Source organism: Cetorhinus maximus, unplaced genomic scaffold (genome assembly GCF_964194155.1).
Source record: "Cetorhinus maximus unplaced genomic scaffold, sCetMax3.hap1.1 HAP1_SCAFFOLD_390, whole genome shotgun sequence".
In the NCBI taxonomy this organism is placed as follows: Eukaryota; Metazoa; Chordata; class Chondrichthyes; order Lamniformes; family Cetorhinidae; genus Cetorhinus; species Cetorhinus maximus.
In genome coordinates, this window is record NW_027596336.1 from 84,795 (window position 1) to 108,863 (window position 24,069).

General features: G+C 38.8%; 1 protein-coding gene across 5 annotated transcripts in view; it reads left to right on the forward strand.

Moving 5' to 3' along the window:
- Positions 1-1,831: 1,831 nt before the first annotated feature.
- LOC144673586 (cold-inducible RNA-binding protein-like) overlaps positions 1,832-24,069 on the forward strand; it is a 45,764-nt gene continuing 23,526 nt past the window's right edge. For 2 of the 5 annotated variants that reach the window (XR_013574387.1, XR_013574388.1), the window contains exons 1-9: positions 1,832-1,914; positions 2,755-2,830; positions 9,879-9,950; positions 11,462-11,571; positions 12,646-12,752; positions 13,711-13,852; positions 14,441-14,522; positions 14,653-14,705; positions 18,136-18,216. Coding sequence is in view for 2 of the 5 variants with exons in the window: in XM_078535339.1 (XP_078391465.1) it covers positions 11,472-11,571; positions 12,646-12,752; positions 13,711-13,852; positions 14,441-14,522; positions 14,650-14,704 (486 nt within the window). In the remaining 3 variants the exon portion in view is untranslated. Of the gene's footprint in view, positions 1,915-2,754; positions 2,831-9,878; positions 9,951-10,638; positions 11,572-12,645; positions 12,753-13,710; positions 13,853-14,440; positions 14,523-14,649; positions 14,706-15,621; positions 16,521-18,135; positions 18,217-24,069 lie in introns of those variants that run through there. The other 3 variants (XR_013574386.1, XM_078535340.1, XM_078535339.1) reach the window with 3 other exon arrangements.

Here is a 24,069-nt window from a genome sequence, read left to right on the forward strand (position 1 = left end):
TCTTATTTTGACCCAGCAAACCAGATTCTCTTTTTTAGATTAAAGATAAATCTGCATCATTCTAGACTATTTTTGAAAAGGCATGAATAAGTAATTTTGATTCGTAGTTAGTGCGGTGTAATTTAGGGTTTGGTCCACTAGCTCAATACAAATGTGGTAATCCATTTCCATCTTTCCTTTGAATGGCTTGCCTAAATGTATTTTTTAAACCGTCTTCATTCCGAGTTGTATGAATAATACTATAATTTTTCTGGGTAACTAAAATTAGTAGTCATAGATTAAAACCGACATGTTTCTTTCAGTAGGGAAAGCTAGCTTGCTGAGATTGAAACATGCCAAACTAAATTCACATAACTGTTCAAGGACATATAAATCAGTCCTGAAAGGAGTCCAAATGACACTTCATCCTAGAATTCAGCTTTTAGATAAAATCATTGATCTCAGAAAAGTTACAACCCTAGCCCCAAAGCTAATGTGTTTTTTTTTAAATTAAGCAATTCTCATGTGGAATGTAGATTCTTCCCTTCTCTTTCTCCCTGCCCAAGAATCCTGTTTCACCAGGCATTTAAGTGAAACTTTTTCTCAGACCATCTTATCTGAAAGCACTTCCTGCTTAGTTTTGTCCTTTTTAATAGTCAAAACTTGTGCAACAATTACATGAATTAAGATAACAGCCCATATTACCTGTCAAAAAGATGTCATATACTTCACAATATCAAGATTTTTGCTAGCTTTGCTGAAGGTAGTGGCATTGAAGAATGACGTGTTCCTCCTGCAAGGAAACTTCAGCTGGTTATGGCTAATGCATCAGTGGACATAATCATAGCCTTGAGGTAACTCATTTTGCTCTCGTACAATGTCCACTTTCCCATTTCGTTAAGCTGATCCGTTTTAAATGTTCTGGTGATGTACTTGGAATAAACTTGAGTGGATTTCCTCCTTGGCCTCCTTAATGTGTACATCTCTATATATTCAGTTCAAGCAAACTACTGTTCCCTTGTTTGGAAAATACACCCAAATCAAGTTGGCTTGTTGCCATTGGATGAAAAAACCAATGAAGGACTCTTGATGTGAAACTGTCCACTTCATACCCTGGACCTTAACTTGTCAAATTCAGCAATATGAATGCTAAGGTCAACTGTGCTGTTAAGTGGAAGGGAGAGGAATTTGTGCCTTGAGTGATTTTTACAAATATCCCAGTTCACAAGTTATTCCCAATATTACACAGCAGACATTTCTAAACTGGGGTTCGCAAGGTCCCCAGATTTCAGTCTGGGGCCCAGCATACCACAAGCAATGGTTCGAATTCTGTTTTTGTTTTCTTTGTATTTAATTTAGTTGCATGTTTATCATTGAATAGTATTGTTTTCTGCAATTCTACCACTATTCCCTTTTGGGTAGCTAATCTCTACAGGAAATTGGAGTGGAGGATCTGTTAGGGTTTGGAATATTGCAGAGTCTCCACATAATTTGGAAATGTACCTGTAGATTGTGATGAGTGGACACTTCAGTTTTTTCTAAAATGCAGACTTTGATTCTCCCCACAACTTTTTGAATTGGAAAACTAACCCATTTAATGTTTAATTCATACTGGGTTGTACTTGTGAACATGCTTGAATTTCTCAATTGTGCAAATACTATGCATGAATTTTTGGATTTGCTAAACACATTTTGAAAGCAAGGACTATAGAAAGTCTTTGATTAGCTTTCTGATGACCTGCTTAAACTTTTGTGCTGAAGTAGAATTAGAAATTGTGCTGGTTAGAGAATTAGTTAATGGATTAATATTTGAAATAACATGTAAGAAAAGGTTAACTTATTGACTTTCTGTTGTAGAATGAGCAAAGCTGAAGTAAGAAGATTGTTGTGTTTAAAAGTTTGGAGAGGAAGAGGTGAAATCTCATGAAATGTAATGTAAGTACCCTGTACTTTCATTAGTTTAAAATAAAATTCATACAGCAAGTGAGTTTGTTACTAGTAAATTAATTTTTTTGCTCACATCTGCATTTGACAATAGAAATTTAGAGAAAAGGGCACAATTTTGAGATCTCCACTTTTTCAATTGTAAAACTAGGATATTAATTGCAATTAAGCTTTTGCCTCTTTCAATTTTGTCTTTTCCATGCAATCAAGTGACTATTTACATGATATTGTCAGATTTAGGAATCCCCTACTAGGTGGAGATCAAAAATTAATTAATGCCTATGCCTCTTGACCAACCTTATCTTGGAGTTTTGTTCATTATGTTGGTATAAATTAATCAGGATTGGGGAGGGAGAAGAGAATTTCACCTTTGGGGGAAAAGTGACATTTTGCTCATCATGCAACATTGGTTACTGTTAAGTAGTGATTAACGATGTTGTTTTAGCCTAATCCAAGATTTTGAATGCTTCTATAAGTTTGCTTTTTACTGAATACCTATTCTGACAGGTAAACATGGGAGTTCCTTCTATTTCCCACTTCTTTTAGCCCTCCATGTGTTCCAGCAGTGTATTGGGGTCAATGAGTCGATCCTTGAATGGTTTCTTCAAGCTATTGTTTGTAGAATATTGCATCTAATAACAAAATATAATTGGATTTAAGCAAGATCTTAGTTCACCATCGTAAATACCAGTTGTAAATATGGATTTTCAATATTTGATACCGTAAGATTTGTCATAAGTTTTTTGAAAGTATGTCAGCAAATTCTTGGATCTGGGTCTGATGCACATTTGATTGTTCACTCTTTGTTAATGCTGTGTTCACTCATTTCAGGCTGATTCTTCTGTTTGAAAGAAAAGGAAGAAAAAAAGAAAAACATTTTTAGCATAGTTGCAGTTAATGTTTTCAGGTAACTGGCCAATACTTTTGTTGGATTAAATTGTTTGTGTCCAGCCTACAGTTTTCTCCTCCTATTTCATTAGACATTAAAATTGTGGAGATGACATTCTTGAAAGCATTATAATTAACATATTGAGTGCTCCAAGTCCCCCCCAAAGTCTAAAAAAAAACTATGCCAGTTGTTGCACAATATGCTGATCTGAAGAGTTGTGTCTGTGCACACTGTTAAATGATGAACTTTTCCTTCAATCTCTTATGCACCAAATCCTGTCCAATTCCATCTCTAGCTGAGCACTACCAAACCAATCCTGACTCTGCATCACTGGTTACTTTAAGAAACAATTAAAATGTACTGTAAATGAGGACTTGTACTGTAAAAAAAAAAAATTATAGAATGTACTTCAAAACTGTCAATTAAATGTTGTAGTTCTGTTGAATGTGGTTAGTGTTTTTACTTGTTAACTGGTCAAGACCCATTTTTGTGCTTTACAATTGAAATATCTACTGTGCTGCTACAAAAAAAGCCTATTTGCTGTCTAGAGTAAGACTGCTTTGAATGGATGGCAGATGCTGACAGGACACTTAAAAGCTACATTATCTGAATTGACATTCATTACACTAAAGATTGTCCTTGCAGCATTTCATTTCCAAACTATTTTAGCGCTAAGTAATGAGGTACTGACTGAGTGGGAATTGCTAGTTGCAGTAACTCAGCTATCATAAAAATCACATCATTGGCAGGTGGCAACTTTGGTCAGTTAAACAATGTTTTAACTGAGAATTTACACTATGCATGTGCATATGCATAATAAAACATTTCTGAAATGAATTGGTTACTTTTGAGCACTTTGTAGATAAGATGAATGGAGCCTGTTCTGCTTTTGAAGTAGAGTATTTAAAAGGTGCTTTGCCATTTGGTTTCCTGAAAGTGACATTCCGCACTTGTTACCCACAAATAGGATAGTGCTGCTCTTTATAAAGGCAGAAAAGTCATTTTGCAATTCAATAATAAATTAGTGTCATTACCATATTAGGTCACGCTCCTCTGCTTTTGTGTTATCTCTGAACTGCAAGTATTTTTTTTAAAGCATTATCCTTGGTTTTGGCTTTTCCATTCTCTTTGCTCCTGCTGTATCACTATATCATACAACAATCTCAAACTCTTAATGTTTGCTGGTATTCAGATGTAACTGGGTAAAGTAGGGTAAAATTGTAGTTGGAATTTAACGCTTTATGCTGAATTATCAAGAAATGTAACTTCCTGGAAACACTTTACACAAGTTTGTGTGGGGGTTTTGAACTGGATTAGAAAAGTTATGTAAATCTTAATCCCCATTGTAAAGATTCTTAAACAGAGAAGCTAACCCTTTACTGACTGAAGAAGACTTTGTTTTAGACCTGTAAATAATTCTATGCAAGGGCCAGACACAAGGTTTGCTCCAAAGAGATAATTGAATTAGTTGTGATAGTAAGGAAATACATTTTACTTAGTTTCTAATATGGCCATGTGGCAAAAGTAAATGAACCACCTGATGTCCAGTAGATGCCTTAATTGTCTATAAACGGCGAATCTTAACTTCTGAATGATCAGGAAATTGTCTTCAACTGAGCGAAGTTCAACATAGCTAAATATGTAATTGATCAGCTGCCCTATGATCTCTTTATACTACCTATTTGTGTGACTGACAATCAAAAGCTATTAGAAAAATGACAATCTGTCGTTTTGAGTTGCATATGATATTCAATGTTAATTCCATGCTGTGTAATTATCTAAATTGAAAATAAACCTGACTTCTCAGGCTGTTATCTAAAGTCTCTTTTAGAGATGGCTGAGAGCATAATTGTTCAGACTGAGCTGTATTGACCTGTTTATTTATTTCTGTGCCATACGCAAGAATTTGAGATATGCTTCTGTTTGTGAGACTGCCTTTGTCATGATGACCAGTTACAGTTTAGAAGGTTACCTGAGTGCACTCAAACCTGCCTTCCAAGTATTTATATAGAATTGGAGCACAGAAAGAGATAATTTGTCCCATTGTCTGTGCTGGTATTTTTATTATCCCAGTGATTGAACTTATTGTCCTTTTTAAATATGTCACCTGTTGTGCAGAAGGCCCCACTTTTTCTCTCAAGAATAGTGGAAATGCATAACTGTCATAGGGGTATAAAAACAGGAGTTGGGTATTTATTCCCTTACACCTGTGCCTCCATCTGATCTGTACCTCATTCATTTAATATCCATTATCTATATTCCTTGATGCTTTTAATTGATCTCTTTCATGTTGTAGGGAGTTGAGGTACAGATCAGCCATGATATAAAATGGCAAAACATGCTCTGGGGCTAATTGGATGGATCATAAGTATTATGTTTGACCATCACTAAAAGTTAATTTGGTGCTAATTGCTTATTTTTGTCCCAGCAATGCTCAGATTTCTGAAAGGTGCTGTTGAAAATTACCTTTGCCACCACCCTTAGATGTCCACTTGCTCAAAAGGTTCAAATCTGGGTTTGTCAGGAAAAGTCAACATGTTTGCACAATGGTTTATCTCTGGGGTAAACTGGATCAACTATAAATGTTAGCTCAATTAGTTTTTGTCTCTAATCTGAGGTGTCTTGGCACATTCAGAACAAATTACCTATGGGAAGATCTTTTCCCAACATATTTCACTAGTTGCCCAAAAAAACTGCAAATTGATCAAAGCTGCTGATTGGAACCGCTCATGAGGTGTAGGAACTGAAACACTTAAAATCCCAAACTGCCAATTAAAACAATGATATTTGACTTAATTCAGGCAATGTGAAAGGAGTCTTGGGTTGTGTCTTCATAATGGCCCAAATATTGTAGTGGTAATTATGGTAAAACTATCAGCATTGATTTGTTGTCCACTGAAATGTGCATCAACTTTTCGCAGTTTGCACATCTGCAGAATAATAAAGTCCAGAAGGACTGGCAATGAAGGGAGCTATGTGAAATGAAATTGCAACTATTGGAATTTATATAGCATCTTTAACATGGTCCAACTTTCCAAGACACTTCACATGGTCAGATGAAATTTGATAACCAAGTTGAGGTATTAAGACAGGTGAGCAAAAGCTTAGCCAAAGGGACAGAATTAAAGACGGAACAAGGTAGAGGTTTAAGCATAACATTTTGCTTTCTCTCACTTTTAGAAGTGGGGAAGGATAACCAAATGGAGGTGGAGGTTGAGAGATATAGCAACTGAAGGTAAACTGAACAGAATTGGTAAGGCACTTGAGGATCTAGAAAAATGTGAAAGAGGGCAAGATGTTTGAATGCAAAGAAGCTGAAGGAAGTAACAATTAGGTGGTTGAGCTTCATGTGTATGTTTACATAACACGCATCTGCCACTTTTCAGTGAAACTAGAAAGTCTCTCACCAAAGTTTGGAACTCAGACATAGCACATAGTAGCATCTACATTTTTTATTAACACTTGAGTGGTGCTTGACTTTAGAGTGACTGAGTCAACATTCTCAGCAATGAGATGTGATAGACCCTTTGCTCTCAACAGTGGTTGGATGCTGCTTGAAGTTAGCCAAGATGCACATGGTTGAAGCTGCTGGTTATTCGTTTGGCTTGCTTTCCTGGAATAGTTATTCTGATAGTTGTGCTAATCAAAGGTTACGACTCCCCTGTAGGATGTTGATGGTGTCTCCATGGTACTGATATGCAGCTATTTTACCCATGTTATGGATTTTAACACTCAACCAGTAAGCAGTGGTTGAAGATGTAAAGCGCACACTGAAAACATTGGTACACTATTTTTGTCTTTAACAACAGAAGGAAAGTACAGAGATGCATTGGTGGTTCTTTCATGGGATTTGAGCATCGCCAGCATTTGTTACGCAAGAGCTAATTGCTCTTGAACTAACTGGTATATTAGGCCATTTCAGAGGGCTTTTAAGAATCAATCACAATGCTGTGGGTCTGGAGTCGCATGTAGGCCAGACCAGGTAAGGATGGCAGATTTCTTTCCCTAAAGGGCATTAGTGAACCAGATGGGTTTTGACAGTAATCAATTATAGTCACATGGTCGCCATCACTGAGACTAGCTTTATACGCCAGATTTATTCATTAAATTAAATTCCATAGTGGGATTCAAACTCATATCCCCAAGGCATTAGCCTGGGCCTCTGGATTACTAGTCCAGTGACATTACTGCTGCTGTCATCTCCTCCAAGATATGTTGTATGAATTTGAGCATTGAGATAAACAACTTGAAGGGTTATTTTAAAGTTTTAAAAGGGGTATTTTGATTTTCCAGAATTCTCTATTCTAAAACAGTCCCCACAGGTTTGGAAGGTAGCAAATGTGATGTGACACCTCTATTCAAAAAAGGAGGGAGAAAACAACTAAAGCCAGTTAGCCTGATAGTGCTAGAAGGGAAAATCCTAGAATCTATTATTATTATTAACAATGGAGTATTGAGAGCTTTTGCTAATACCTACAATAATTTCAACCAGCTCTGCCAATGCCTATGGAGGTTATGAAAGCCATAATTCAAATGAAGAACAACAAAACAGAAGGTGATGGAATCCCCACTGAAATCTTTAAGCACCAAGGAGATGAACTAACATTACAGCTCCATGCCCTTATCCTATAGATCCGGAATGAAAGAGTCATGAATGATCTCAAGGACGTTGTGATTGTGGCAATCTTCAAGAAAGGGGACAAATCCAACTATGGAAATTAGAGGCATCTCCCTGCTTTCCATTGCAGGAAAGACCATTACAAGAAACCTTCTGAATCGACTTATTGCACTTGCTGAAGAGCTACTCCCTGAATCTCAATATGGGTTTAGGCCATCAAGAGGCGTGGCTGATGTGATTTTTACAGCTCGCCAACTACAAGAAAATTGTTCTGAACAATATCAACCTCTTTCTACACAGTGTTCTTTGATTTGACAAAGGCCTTCAACTCTAAATCATGAGGCACTTTGGAAGATTCTGCTGAAATAAGGATGTCCTCCAAAACTCGTTACCATCTTTCACCTGTTTCGTGATGAGTGAAGAACCTTAATGGTTCTATTACCGACTCTTAAGGTTGAGGCACGAGTCAAACAAGGCTGTGTCATCGCTCCAATTCTTTTTGACCTTCCTTGCTGACATTCTCCGTCTTGACTAGAGACAAGTTCCCTGCTGGAGTGCAGCTTATTTGAATGGACGGTAAACTATTTACTTCTGACTCCAATCAAAAACTAAGACCACTCTGACCTCTGTCGTTGAGCTCCAAAACACTGATGCTGCAGTAAGTGCAGTATCGGAAATGGATCTTCAGAGAATCATTGACTTATTTACAGGAGCATTTGAGAAGACTTGCACACAACATTCAGAAGACCAAAGTTGTCCATCAGCAAGCTCCAAATACACACTCCCAGCCCCATTGATTAGGATGCACGATGAGTGCCTGGAAAATGTGAAGCACTTCCAGGACCTTGCAAGTTATCTTTCACAGGTTGATATTGACGAAGAAATCCAGCATTGCCTGAAATCTGCTGTGCAGCCTTTAACCACCTGAGGAAGCGAGTGAAGATAACATCAAAACTGAAACTAGGCTCAATGTTCATGTTTCAGCCCCATACAGTAAGGACCATGTATATGAGACATTTCAAAGCATTGCGTCATACCATCAACGCTGCCTGTGGAAGATCTTATATTAAGTGCGAGAACAGGATGTGCTGAAACCAACATGGAAAAAATGCAACATTGACATCAACTCCTGGGAGATCATCGCTTTGGACCAATTCAGGTGATGGCAGAGCCTGAGAAGGATTCCAGCATTCTGAGATCCGATGACAACAAAATGAAAAGGAAAAGCAAAAGGAATATGCCATGACCTGAACATGACTTAACATTCCATATGACAATAAATGCCCTATGTGCTATAAAGTCTACAGATCCTGAATTGGACTCATGGAAGACAATCACCCTCACTAGCAAGGGATAGCCAATAAGTTTCTTTCCATTATTATTGTCACACAGGTAATTTATACCCTCCTGCAAGTTAAAGTGGTGTTGTGCCTCCATTGGTAATATGCAAAATTAAAACCTGACTGGTTCACATGTGAAGTTTCCATTACAAATTCCAAGACCATGTGCATATATGAATAATTTCTAATAGATTAAAGACTGCAGTTGTAACTGATATGCAGTTTCTACAAAAAGTACTGCAAATGCTGGAAATACTCAGCCAGTGTGGCAGCATCAGTGGTGAAAGAAACAGACTTCACATTTCAGGTCAATGATAGGTCCTTTAACTGAGTTTGGCCTCTCCGACTCAATTTAGGTATGATATATTTGATTCATTACAGAGTCTGCTTTGTTAATCAGAGAGCTGTTTAATTTGGTCTCAGTTAAATCTGAACTTCCCAAAGTACTGATTTTGGCACCTGAACATGAGTACTTTAAAAGAGCAAGCTAGGGTGGGCGGGGGTCTTTGGAACTTGTGTATACCTATGACAATTCTCAGCAAATCCTGTTTGATGGAGAACTAAACTTGAAGTGGAAAAAGTGAAATTACAACTAATATCTATTATGAAAGATGCTTCACACAAAGCCCTGCTGCTAATGTAGGAGATTGCAGGACTATATTAAATACAGTAAACAAAAGTGTTACTATAAATTGGTCCTCTGCTCTCATCTACAAGGAAGTAAGTGTACTATTTCAATTGAAGATGAAGTACTGCCAGGCAAAGAGCTGCCTATGCTTCACATTGAAATGTAGTAAAATTCCTGAATTTCACATTAGACTTGATTTTAAAGAATCCTGTATTTTAACATTCTTCTTGCTGGCATTGTTGATTTTAAGAGTAAGATATATGCTGTCCTGCAATAGTGAATATCGGTGGTGGAGCTGTTCTTAATAATTATCATAGTTACTTTAAAAAAGATGTTTCGTGGTGTCACAGCATAAAATATATTGGATACAGTACCCTTGACATGGCTTGCCGGATCACTGAACATAATGTAATAAAATGGTGTTTGACCAATCACCAATTTAAAATGCATCTGACAAGCTGCTCTTGTATTTGTGTATAGTTTGTGTCAACCTGTGCCACCCCGAAACAATTTGCGACTAAGCTGGAGAATTGTTCTGATGTTGAGCGAACGGTGAGTATAGGATTTCTGATTCCGTTAAACACTTTTTTTTCTCTCTCTCTCTCCATACTGCCTGACCTGAGTGTTTCCAGCACCGGTGGCTTTGTGTTCAGCTGCCTAGGCCCAAAATTCCATAATTTTCTCCCTAAAATTTGTCGCTTCCATCCCCTTTTATATATAAAGACGTTCTATAAAGCCTACCTGTTCGACGAAGCTCCTTGGCCACCTATCTCCTGATGTGACTAGCAGATTTTGTTTGCTAACCTTCCCGTGAAATGCTGTGTGTGGGGCTTTTGTGTTTTTTTTTTAACAACCTCAGGTGTGCAATGCTTGTTGATAAGAGAGACCTCGACCCTTCCTTGCCTTGCAAAAACAAGTAAATAAGTGTTAAAAATAACGACCGGGCGATGTAGCTTTGTTTGTGGGTTCCCCTCCTGCTGGTGGTGGTGGTGGTGGTACCTGTGACCTGAGAGGTGCTGGAGCTGCTGCTGGCAGTGTGGCTGTGTTGAGTTGAGGTCTCATCCATCAATGGGGAGGTCTGGAGCTGTTGGAGGATGCGCAGAGCCTCTGGATCCGGGGCATGGAGAGGGGTTGTGGGGGAGGGGGGTCTGTAGCTATAAATAGCAGCCGGTGTTCGACTTGCTCCCATTTTCACCCTGGAGTTTGGCGGTGCTGCTGGTGTTATTGTTGGAGCAATTTTGTGTGAAGTGAGTGAGGAATGCGACGCAAATGCCGCCACGAAGCTTTTGCGACCCTTTTTGGGGGCGGGGGTTGTTTGTGAGCGGTTCCTGCTCCCGGTTGACCAGAGATTGGGGGAAGAGACGACTCTGATGTGCTTTCCAGTCGGTGTGGTCAGCCGAGCGGCTCCCTTTGAACCGACCGAGGGGTGGGGCCAAGTAATTATTTTTTAAAAAACAGGCGGGCCTCGGATAACTGAAATAACCCAACTAGAAATGGGTTTTATTCGATCAGCTGCAGAAAATTGCAAAAATAATTCATTCTGAACGTTTTTTTTTTCACCCTATTGTTGCGTTTGGACCTACGGTTGGCTTCGATGCAAAAATGCTATGTTGTAGGTGGGCGGACTGTGAAGACATGGAGGGAGGGGACCGAGCGGTTTTGTGGTAGGGGTTGCGGGGGGAGATGAGAGGCGGGTGGCCTGTAAAATGGCGGCGGCAGCAGCAGCAGCAGCAGCGCCACAGAAGCCGGGGCCGGGCACCGAGATGGCCACTGCCTTGGGACCCGGATCCTGCCGCACTGCGGCACTCCATCTGCTTGCGAGGAGAGAGAGAGAGAGAGAGCCGGCCGGCTGGCCCAGCCGCCCGAGGGGCTCAGTTTAGGGGTGGGGGGGGCTCCATGCAGCAAAGCTGTCCACTCTATCGGGGGAGGGGGGTGGGTGTTGCTTTTCCATCTTCATACCCTGTGGTTGGTTGCAAGTCGTCTCTATAGGGGGAAAAAAAAACCCCATCCCCATCCCCCCAGCAAACGAAATTCTCTTTTTCTTCCACCCCCCCTCCGAATAGGTAAAGCAAAATGTCTGACGAAGGAAAGCTTTTTGTCGGTGGTCTTAACTTCGACACTAACGAGCAGTCCCTGGAATCCGTCTTCTCCAAATATGGACAGATCTCTGAAGGTTGGTATCTGTTGTGGCATCTAAATATAATCCGCCCATGTCAGCCACGCTGATGCAGTGCACGATTTCAGGACCACAGCAGCTTAATTGTGACTGAGTCTCTGGAAGGTTATTTTGAAATGGGTATTTTCTTTACATTCTCCGTTTTCAGCTTGTAATTAAGCACTTGATTGTTTTTACTGTTCAGTGCACATCAGCCCAGATTTTCAGGTCTCCGGATGGTGGCACCCCAGAAGATGCGCTGGGGGACCCCTCCGAAGTCCCCATGCGAGGACTGCACGGGAATTGCCCAGGAAGTTTCAACTTCTATGTTGGGCAGTTACCCTGCATCTGGAATCCTCCAAAACACCAAGTTAGACTTTGGATTGTTCCAACTCACTTAGCAGAATAGTTACCCAGGAAATGTTAGAAGGTTTAAAACCCTTTCTAACTCCTGTTTAACTATATGCTATTGACCCCATGACTATCCTTCCAACTACCTCCTGACCCATACCCCAACTACCCATCTGACTACCCCTTCACCCACATACCTTACACACTTGGGCTGAGACATCTAAACTTAACGGAATGCAGCAGCTAGTGCTATTAAAAGGGGACATGGCTTTGCTTTCCCAACAATCCTACACTACACTGAAAGCCTCCAGGAGCTGCTACGCTGCGCGTTTCTCAGCAGGCCCGGGTTGGAAGTCCAGGCAAGAAATGCAGAACTCCAGTCTAAGGTAAGTAAATAGGAGCAAAGTGGCAATCTGGCGGTGATTGCCACTCCACAAAAGATTCAGCCTATCGATTCCTTATAATTTCACAGTTTTAAATGGGTTGAAATTTTTTTTTAATACTTTATAAAGGTGCTCAGGCAGATAATTGGAGGAGGGCAGCAGTAATTGGGGCAGGATGCAATAAATTGAGTAGGAGGAGGCTTGTATGAAGCATAAATACCGCCAGCATAGACCTTTTAGGCCAAGTGGCCCATTTCTATGCTGTGAATTACATAGTAGCCAAAAAATTATTTACAGACTCTTTCAGTTGTGAGGTGGCATTTCATAACTTGAACAATTTTTCCCTTATCTGCTTTAGTTATTGTAATTAAGGACCGAGAGACGCAGAGGTCGAGGGGGTTTGGTTTCGTCACCTTTGAAAATCCTGATGATGCAAAGGATGCTATGTTAGCTATGAATGGAAAGGTACATTTTAAATACCCATCAGTTCTATAAGCTTTATAGTTTAGGTGTCACAAGTGGTACCTGCTGCCTCAACGTGAGAAAGTAATGGGTTCATGCCATCCGTCTCCCACCATTCCAGAGACTTGACTACATGATTCAGGATGACTCTTAAGTACAGTACTGGGAGAGTAATGTCAAAGGTGCCAACCTCCGATAAGATGTTAAATATGGCCCTATCTCTCTCTCCCCTGGTGGATGTAAAGATCGCATGGCACGATTGGAAGAAGAATAGGGGAGCTCTGGTGTCCTAACTAATAGCTAACCATCAACATTACTAAGAAAAAACTCCACTCCTTGGCCATTTCATCAGTCTTCCTGGCAGCTGTCTCAGGCTGAACCAGACTGTGTGCAACCTCAGCATCCTATTTGATGCTGAGCTTTCAACCCCATATCCAACATCAAGACTTTCTACTTCCATCTCCATAATAACACCTATCACTACCCATTCCTCAGGCCACCGACTAAAACTATTTCCAGACTTCTGTTACCTGCTGTTTTTAATTCCAAACTCCGGTTGACCAATGCTCTTTTGGCCAAGAGTCCTGTCTTCCTCTTTGATCATGCTCTACTCACCTGTTTTATCTCTCCCTTTGGATTGGTGTCAATTTGTGCCTTATTGAATTCCTGTGAAGTGGCTTTGGACTTTTGTTGTAGTATTGTATAAATGCAGGTTGTTGGTGGAATAATTGCAAGCCAGCTACCATGTTTCCCAATTGCATTTTTATTAAAAGTGTAAGATCAGCCATAAGTTTATTTATCGGTGAAACAAGCTCTAGGAACTGAATGGCCTGCTTGTGTTTCTGTATAAAGCACATCATGTCTAGTGATTGTGAAAAGCATAGTATAAATGCAGGTTATCTTATTTAGAAATTAAATTATTTAACAAATAATTTATGTTTTAACTTTCCTCTGATTCTAGTCTATTGATGGACGTCAGATTAGGGTGGATCAAGCTGGAAAATCCTCCGGAGACCGATCCCGAGGCTACAGGGGTGGAAATGCAAGCAGTCGTGGATTTTTCCGTGGAGGGTCTGGACGTAGAGCTCGTGGGTTTTCCAGAGGTATATAATGTTACGGATATGGTTTAAAAGAATTTCGTCTACGCACAATGAAAGTTAAAAGGATTGATTCTGTAGAGTGCCAATGGTCCCTTTGCTATGTAATATGTTGTTGCATAGCAGTACTAGAAGCCCTTTTTTTCGTTCGTGGGATGTGGGTGTCATTAGCTAGGCCAGCATTTAGTACCCATCCCTAATTACACTTATTCAGAGGATATTTAAGAGTCAACCACATTGCTGTATGTCTGACGTTACATGCAGGCCAGAGCAGATAAGGACAGCAGATTTCCTTCCCTAAAGGACATTAGTGAACCAGATGGGTTTTTATGGCAATTGGCAGTAGTTTCGTGGTCATCATCAGAACTTTAATTCCATATTTTTATTGAATTCAAAGTTCACCATCTGCTGTGGTGGGATTCTAACCTGGTTCCCCAGAGCATTACCCTGGGTCTCTGGAAACCACTATGACACTGCCTCCCCAGATGTGGAACCACTACTGGAATTTTCTAACCATTTCATGTGGTTACTTGAATACTAATGCACTTTTGTCCATTTGATTGTATTCACACCATTATTTGGATTCTTACACAGGTGGAGGAGATAGAGGGTATATTGCACGCTATGATTCAAGAAGTGGTTACTCGGGATCAAGAGACTACTATAACAGAGATAGGTAAAGATGTTTCTTTGTTATTTAGTTTGGTTTTATGTTCAATTTATGTTTGGGTACATGTTGTTATAATTAGCTGTTTGCCCTGAAATGATATGCAAAACACTACAGGGATTTTGTTTGTTCCTAGGAGTCAAGGGAGCTATGGCGGCGGTGGTTCCTACAGGGACAGTTATGACAGTTAAGGTAGGTGTGATTAAAAATGGAAATTAAGTGAAAAATGGTTGGGGGTTGGGGTTGCAACTCTGATCTTCTGACAAGATATAGTTATCTTGGTAATGGATTTCTGAAAAATTATATTAAATGAATTGCTAATAAGCAGTGTATCTGCATGTCAACATTATCCATGTGGATTTGAGTAACCATAACCTGAATACTGAAAGCTCAGTACAATGTAATATTTATTCTTCCTGTAGTACCAGTCAACAGTGCACCTCTGGGGGCGGAAAGTTCTACTGATGGTAGGTTCTGGCCTTGCAGTTCTGTTGGGTCCAGGCGGAAAGAACAGGTTCTTGGTCTGTGCTGCACCACAGTGCTTGATCCCTGCTACTAAGTTCTATAAGTTAACTGGAATAGTGCAATATTGAGAAATGGATTACAAATCTTGAAGTTAATTGTATAGTGCCATCGTTTAATGCATTCTTTTGCATTGAAATCTTGGACTAGTATGCTTTTAGCTCTTATTCTGCATGCCAGACTTTTCGCCCACTATTTACGTAGCTGAACAGATTTGCCCTCTCCTAAATAAATCCATTTATATGTATTCCCATCTTGAACCAAAACCAAGAAAGCAGCAGTGTATTCTAAATTTCTAAAGCATTGAAGCTATCTTAAAAGTTCAGCCCTGGACTTTGTATCAAAAACCTCAAGCCCAGTTCCCTGGTGTCTTCCCATAATATATTCATTGAGATTGCATTTACACTCCCATCAATGTCAATGCAATAATTTTCAATGTTACATGATGCATCAGGTAATGTTCTGCCAACCCCGATAGCTCTAAACCATGATCCAAGTCAGTCCATACCACTGATCTAGCAATAGGAAGAGGAAGCTATGATTACTGTTGCAGTCTTTTTACATTGTACCTGCTTCTTGTTCTCAGCTACACACAACGAATAAATAAATCTTCCTGGCTCAAGATCGTCCTTCCTATGGCTGTATTTATAAAGATTTTCGGAGCTTCGTGGAATCGTATTGTGTACTTGTATTCTCACTGACTTGTAGTAATTCAGTTTGGCCTTGTTAATCACAGCCTGACAGCTTCTGACATGAGGATGCACACTAAGTGTTGGCTCAGTAATTTTGGAATTAAACAATCGAATAATAAGCATTCTCAGGCAGTTGGCAGAGCCCTCAATATTTTTTTAGTAATGTTTTGAGGTTTTCTTTCACTTTAGATCTGCTTTTTTGTCTTAACATTGCTCAAATGCTTCCCATAAAGTCTAGCTTTTTCTGAATTGAAGTTGCGGGGTTGACTGGAATTCTAGTAAAACAAACGTAAAAGGGGTTAATAGTGTGTTCTCAATCTATTTTTATGCTAAGCAAACTGATGTTTTATAGAAGCTGAACAAGCTGTGGTCTTTATTTTAAAATAAAGGCTTTCATAGCCACTTATTCTTGTAAAAATTGTCAACTGAAACGTTCCTTTAGTGTAGCGAGGTAGGGAAGCAACACGGGAACAGAAGATATTCTCTGCCTCACAAACCGCCTTGATACTGCTGAAGATAAAAGGCTTCATTTTTAACTTGCAATTGGACATTTGTGCATCTTTCAGTGGTTCCAAGAGCTCTGTACATTGTAAATAACTAGTTAATCATGTTCCAAATTCAAAATTTACAAATGAAGTCCTGAGCAATGTATCTTTATAAGCTGACATGTATTGGATGAGAAATATTTGGAAATGGCTTTCTTTGTGTTGTATGTTCAAGTGGTTTAGAGTTGACCTTTTTGTACTGAAACAGGCTTCACGAAGCCTCATTAAACTAAATACTTGACTCATAACCCTGATTTTCCTGTAGTTGGATTCTTGTGGGATGGGATGTAGTAGAAAGGGTATAGGTAGGTATTAATTCCGCAATCTGTAAAGGTAAAATTAGATGGAAGAAGATAATTTTTTAAATAACTAATTGGGAGATATTAGGAACTGATTCTACCTAGCAGTTAAGCCTTGTATCGCTATTCAGTTGTAGATGTATTGCCACTGCAGTTGATGCCCCACTTACCTTGACAGCTTAGTTATGTGACCAAATTGCTAGCTTAGTAATCAGCAACCTATGGCAAAAGTTTTTCCAAGTACAATCTATTGTCATGATTTTGTAGTATACTTTATAAAGTACTGTCAAAAGGGTATTAACCAATTGATCTAAACTGAAATCTCAACTGTCCCTTTGCAACAGTTGTAGGAATTCTAGTAACATTGTTTTCCCACGTAGCTGACATGTCTGAGGTCATTGCCAGCGATGGTGTTTATTCGAAATGACTCCTTAGGTTTTACTTTGAACCTTCCTCCTCGGCTTTTATTTTAGATCAGCCATTTTCAATGCATATAAACTTAAGTTTGTAGTGCTAAGTTGTATCACTTCAGATGTGCAGAAAGGCAAATTTTGAAGTGGAAGTTTTCTGTCTTACCAAATTGGCTTGAAAATAATTATTTTTAATGTCAGATATCAAAAGGCTATCAGTTTCTGTTTGAAACTTTGCTATTAAAAAAAATCCTTTCTCCCCATTTCTCAAAAACGGGTAGCTTTATAATGACTTTGACAACACATGGGGTAATTGATAGCAAAATGGAAAAATTCTGTTCCAAAACTTGCTGCTGTATAGCTGAAGTGATAAACTTAGTACTAGCAGCTGGATGATCTGCAATAGTTTTTTGGAGTTCAATCATCAGAAACATCAGGATGAAGGTTACCAGCAGTTCAAAAATAATCTGTCTTTGTTGCTATAATTTTTTTAAAAACAAAATAATTGGGCACAGCTAAATTTGGTGCAAATGTCTTCAGAAAAGTGTTCAAGTCCATTAAAGGTTTTATAACGCTTCACAACTCCTAAGGATCTTTGCTAACATTTGGAAAGAAATGGCCATGGAGAACGAAGTGCTGTGCCTTCTTCAATGAAACCTGAGATGAAAACAGCACATGGCTAAGTGCATATGTGGATATAGTCCTAGATTTGAGGTAACTCCTTTTACTCTCATAGGCAGTTTGCGTTGACTGTTCATTCAAAACGCTTCTGAAATAATATGCTTGTGAAATTTCATTTATTTTATTGGGTTAGTTCTCTAGCAGAATCCAACTCTTAAGATTGAACACCACACCAAACCTTACTATAAAGCTTCATTCCTTGACCTATTCATTAAGTTGCTTGCTGTATTCTACTCCATTGATGTATAACAAAGTGAGCACTCTTTCCCCCCTCAAGAAAAGAAAATTAGATCTTGTGCGGTTAGCGGCACAATTTGTCCCCTTAACTAGGATTTGCCTGTTAGTGACTGTTTTCTGAAAATTGTAAAACTCGCCATGTTAGTGTAATCACATTTTTAAGCCTGAAAAGTTTATATTTTGCTGAGGTGCTTCAAATATCCAAACCTAACTAACGGTCTGTTTTCATATTGCAGAATGAAACAGAGTGATGACTTCATTAGTGAATAATGATGTTGATTGCCCATTGACACTGAAGGCAGAGGAAAGCATATGTGGTATGTTTGACTTCACATTTGCGGTAGGCTGTTGAATATGTGGTTACAATTTAACTTTAAGAGCTTGTGGATGAATAAACATCCTGTAAATATTTTTGACTCCTAAATTGCCCATCTACTGTATTTCACTTAATCTAAGGCTAAAACTAGTATAGGTGATCACTTAGTTAAATAAGCCACTTGCTATGTAATATAATTATTTGCTGTGCCTACAGCTGCCACCTTTAGATTTCTTAAATAAGAGATGAATTGTCTTGCTCCACTGAGCCAGGCAAATAAAAATGTAGTTGCAAGACACCCAAAGGAATGCTTTGAAATTCAAAACTGTTCCAGAGACACTCCTTTTTAATACACCAGAAACTGGTTTGTACTAAATACTGGTATTCAGTATATTAGTACCAGAATTAGTCATTTTTACCACAGTAACTACATGTGTGTTCAACTTTAGGGATATGTTAAAATAACTGAGATAAACAGCCTAACAATATTTCTTAACGTTCTCCAGTAGATTATGCTAAGCCAATGGTGTTGGATTTGCAATGCATTATGGTCATATTTGGAAACCATAATCCATTGTAGCTTCTAGTGTCTTGAATGGTGTAGTCTTGTTCCATTATGTTGACTTGTTTAAAAAATGAGAGATAGACTTGACTTAAGGCTTCCCCGTCCCCCATTTTCCTGCCTCTTTTTGTCTCTCTAAAACTTTGACCCATTATTTAGTCTCTCAGATGATGGTTGCCCTTCAGCGCATTTCCCAATTCATCATCATTCAAGTTGTACAATGCTGATCTTGTATTTTTGAAATTCTTTACCCCAGAAGGCTGTGGAGGCAGAGTCATTGAGTATATTCAAGGTCGAGGTAGACAGAGTTTTGAATTATAGGCAAATTGAGGTCTATGGGACATGCAGGAACGTGGAATTGAGGCCAAGATCAGATTGGCCATGATCTTATTGAATGGCAGAGCAGGCTCGGGGCTGTAACGCCTACTGCTGCTCCTATTTCTTATGTTCTTTTGGTGAATGGCAGCTGACTATTTGCAAGGGGATTATTGCAACTAAACCTGATGTTTTTCTTCTTCCATTGTTTACAGGCATGCACTTCCAGCATGAAACACTGTTCAGTAATCAAAAGTGTATCATGCTATTTATCTTAACCCAGATGTATTAAGGCCAGTGCTAGCAAAACATTTGCACATCTTTGAGCCTTTCTAATTTGTATTGTCTAGCATCTTACTTGATAAATTTGCTGCATCATTGTGTGTTTGGTTGGGGGGTGGGGGGAGGAAGGTTGCTGGCTGAGGATAGCCTAAAAACACTAAGTACTGCAAGACATGATTTCTGGAGCCTAAGGAATATCTGAAAATTGTTGAATTACAAAGCTGTCCTTTCTTTTATAAGACAAAAGCAAAATACTCCAGATGCTGGAATGGGTCCAGCGGCTCTGATGAAAGATCATCGATCTGGAACTTTTAACTCTGTTTCTTTCCACAGATACTGCTTGACCTGAGAATTTCCAATATTTTTTGTTCTTATATCTTTGGTTCAATAAAGTGCTTTTAACAGCTGTTTGGTTATAATTGACAGTACTAAGACTTGGTATTTACTTCCTAATCATGCAACCCTTAACTTTGAAATCCACGTTTACTACAGTTCATGCGGTCACATTCTTTTAATTGTTCAGTCCGACTAGATATAGTATACGGCATCGGATAACTTAAACCTGACTGCAGTACTTTTTTTTAATTTAAAAAAAAAAGTAATGAAAGTGGTACATTTTTTAACTTAATGGAATGGTAATTGTATGCTTGCATATATAAATATATTGTGTTGTGGGAGCAAAGAAACTCTTCAGGTCAAATTTGTATTGGCTTATGGATTCATTTCAGTGACTGCTATTTATATGCTCTGTTCAATTGTAATGTTTTGTTTCAACTCAGATAAAGGACTCAACATGTGAATTTATTTTCTTGAAGGCTAGCTTCAATCTTGGATTCTGAACATTCTAAACAAAATAATAAACATGGACCAAGCTGGTCAGTTAATTAATAGTTCTTTGGAGTTCTGCAAACATTCATGACTGGTTTCTGACAGATACTGCACTGGATCAACTCCATTTCAGTCTCTAGAACAAAGGAAATAGGAGCAGGAGTTGAGTCTGGTCTGGCATTCAACTAGATCCGTGGTGGGCAGCCTGTTGGCCACATGTAGCACATCAGGGTTCTGAGTGCAGCCCGTGAGACATTGTGTGGACTGTTGCTCACGCACAGGGTTGCCAGATTCCACTGGTTTCCGCCCACATAGTTTGCTTCCTACCGGCATTACGCACACAAAGTAAGGGCATGTGAAGTGAGGTGCGTGTTGATTGCACACAACATTGACTGTGAGAGCCGTGTCCAGTCAATGTCCAATCAAGGCATTGCTATGGTTCAATCAGGACGCCCCGCAAGTTCTAGGTATGCAAAATTACCCTATCCCGGGAGACTGTCTTGGTTACGAAGCAGGTGGATGTGAGAAGTTGCGCGCTTTTTTTTTTGCGTTACTTTTGCCATTAATTTTATTTGCCCCTATTTATATAATGGATCGCTTTGTGTTGAAGTGGCGTGATAAAGGAAGAGAATCGTGCAAAATCAAAAATCACAGAGGAATAAGTAGTAGCCAAAAAGACAAAAATTGATAACTAGCTCAGAATGGTAAAAGAGGGTTGGGAGCTGGATTATTTTGTTATTGAACAGAAAGGGAGACCATTTTGCTTAATTTGCAATGAGGTGATATTAGTTCCAAAAAAATACAATGTTAGGAGACCAATATGAAACACGCCATTCTTCACATAGCAAAATTTACGGAAGGTTTTGTCCAACATGCTCGACAGCTTCCAAATCTGAAGGAAGCCATGGAAATATTTTCTATAACACGTTATGAAATATTCGGCATGTATTTAATGTTGTTCATGGGGCCATGATTAGTGCACATGCCCCCAATTTCAATCTTGCGGCCCATTGAGATGAAGGAGGGCCTCTCATGTGATCCACTCACCAGCATAGGTTGCCCACCATTGAGCTAGATTATAGTTAATCATCTACCTCAACGTCATTTTCCTGCATTATTCCCATATCCCTTCATATCTCTGTCTTGAATATACTCAATGACTGAGCCACTACAGCCCTCTGCAGGACAGAATTCCAAAGATTGAGTGAAGAAATTCCTTTACACCTCAGTCCTAAATTGCCTACCTCTTATTCTGAGATTGTGTCCCTTGGTCCTAGATGTTGTCAGCTTGGAGTTAACTCCAAAAAAAAATCATAAGTAGAGATACAGTAGATTGTCATGCAGAGCTGTGAAGCTTGAGATGAGAGACAGATCACCTGTCAATTTTTTGTATCCTGCATAGGAGTCCAAGAGTGTGTTAGTCAGCATGAGTTAGTGCCCTATGCATATTCAAATTTTGAATTGGCTTGAACTTTGTAGCGAAAGGAGTTGAGGCCAAAGTTAAAAGAAGGATCACTTATCAATTGTCAAATGTTTTCTTTTATCCTGTGAAGAAAAAGAACACCCTATGATATTGTGTCAGTATTTAACTGTTGCTTACACTTGGACATTGAAGAAATATTGAGAGGAAAATTATTTTCTTGAATGAAGAAAATAGACATCTTGGCCACAGCATTAGTAGCAAGTGGAAGAGTTGGTGAAATCATGGTAGATAGCTTTTATTGGCCCATTCTGAAACTAAGACAATAGCTATTAGTTAAACTTGAGCAAGCTGAAGGAACTGTCTGAAGGATTGTAAAACGAGATTTATTTTCCATTGAAGGATATGGAGATCAGTGATTTAGTTTTTAAAGAGAGATGTAATACTGTAATTGAAAAGGAAATTGTGGACTTGCTGAATAATTACTGTGTATTGGTCTTAACAATAGAGGAAGACTAAGAAAGTGCCTAAAATATGAGGCAATCTTAAAAAAATAAATCATGGAGAAATTTAATGCAGATGGAGAAGAAAACTATAATGGCAAAAATGATGAGGCTGAAGATTGACAAATTTCCAGTACCTTGTGATTTCTTCCCCTTCAAGGTATTAAAAGAAGGAGGTGAAGAAATTATAGATGCTTTAGTCATGCCCTTCCAAGAATCTCTTGAGTTAAGAATTGACAGTCTGGATTGGAGTATTGTTAATGTCACTCCATTATTTAAGAGTGGAAGAGAGAAACGAGAAAGCTATAGGTCTTTTACGGACATATCTGTTACATGAATTGCTGACTGACTGGATAAATTATGAACTGATCATAAACTCAGCATGGATTTGTAAAGAGAAAATAATGTATAACCTAGTTGGTTCAGTAAGGTGCTAGGCTAGGGAATCTCTAAGGATGTTAATTATATAGATTTTGATTTTAAGATGACATTTCACACAATTCCACTTCCAGCAAAAATAAAGGCACATTGGTAGGGAATTCTTAAGGAGTTTGTTTATATAATGGAGATTATATTTTATCCATGACAAAGACATATATCAAAGTTTGCTGATGGCACTAGGTTAGGTGGCAGAGTAGGTGGTATATAAAGGAATTAAGTTGCAAAGGAACATAGTGAGTGTGTAAATTGGCAGCTGGAATTGTGTGGGAAGCTAGAAGGCAAACCTAAAATATCAGAGTACCTTCTAAACAATCAAAAGCTAGGAACTGGAGAAGCAAGAAGTTTTGGGGATTTGTGTGCAGAGATCATTGAAATCTAATGGACAGGTACGAAAGGCTATTGAAATGTTGGCCTTTATTTCAAAGGGCTGGAAGTTATACGACAGTTATGTAAAGCACCAGTTGGATCACATCTGGAGTACTGTGTTCTCTTCTGTTTATTATACCACAGGGTGCAGTGCAGGTTTGCTGGAAAGCTTCTGAGGCTAAAAGGATTAAGCTACGAGGGTATATTGCATAGACTAGACTTGTATTCATTTAAGGCCTCCGACCATAGTACAAAAACATTAACTCTGTTTCTCTCCACAGATGCTGTCTACTGAGTATTTCCAGCATTTTCTGTTTTTATTTCAGATTTTCAGCATCTGTAATAATTTGCTTTAGGAGGCTTGTGTTCTCTTGACAGTAGAAAATTAAGAAGTACCCCATTTTTTTGAGGTGTTTTAAGATGATTAAAGGATTTGATTATGTCATTGAGAGACTATTTTCTCTGATGAGTCCAAAGTAAGGGAGCATGTTCTTAAACATTAGACTTAGGCCATTCAGGAGTGATGTCAAGAAGTACTACTTCACAGACAGGCTAGTTGAAATGTAAAATTATTATTCTACCTGCAACCCCACAAAAAAACTGGTGAGATCAATCAAAAATTTCAAAGCTAAGATTGATAGATTTTTCTCTGTAAAGGTTATAACTGATGGAATCAAGGTAAGTGGAGTTGAGATACAAATAATCATCGATGTAATCAAATGGCAAGGAGCCAAATGCCAAATTGCTGTTATTTTCCTATGAGCTGAGAGGGTGCTTGATGAGAAGTAATTTCATGATGTAGAGGGGAATCATCAATATAAAAGTGAGCTGAGAGTGAGAGAAAGTACAGGTTATTGATGAAAAGATTTGGCAAAAGTGAGATTGGGACTTGAGAGAAACAGTGAATGTCACTTCCAAAATCCAGATAATGTGGCAAAGCATTTTTGTAAAGGCAGTAAAATGTTAGAGTATGTAGCCAAACAGGAGAATGGAAAATCTCCTAATTTATGTTAGTGTTTATTGCTGTATTTAAAGAACTAACACCAAGGATTTACAATTCATTGGTCTATCCACACTTCATTCCAATTTGGTCACCAAGCTGTTATGGTACAGCGGATGGTAAATGCTAAGTGTTCA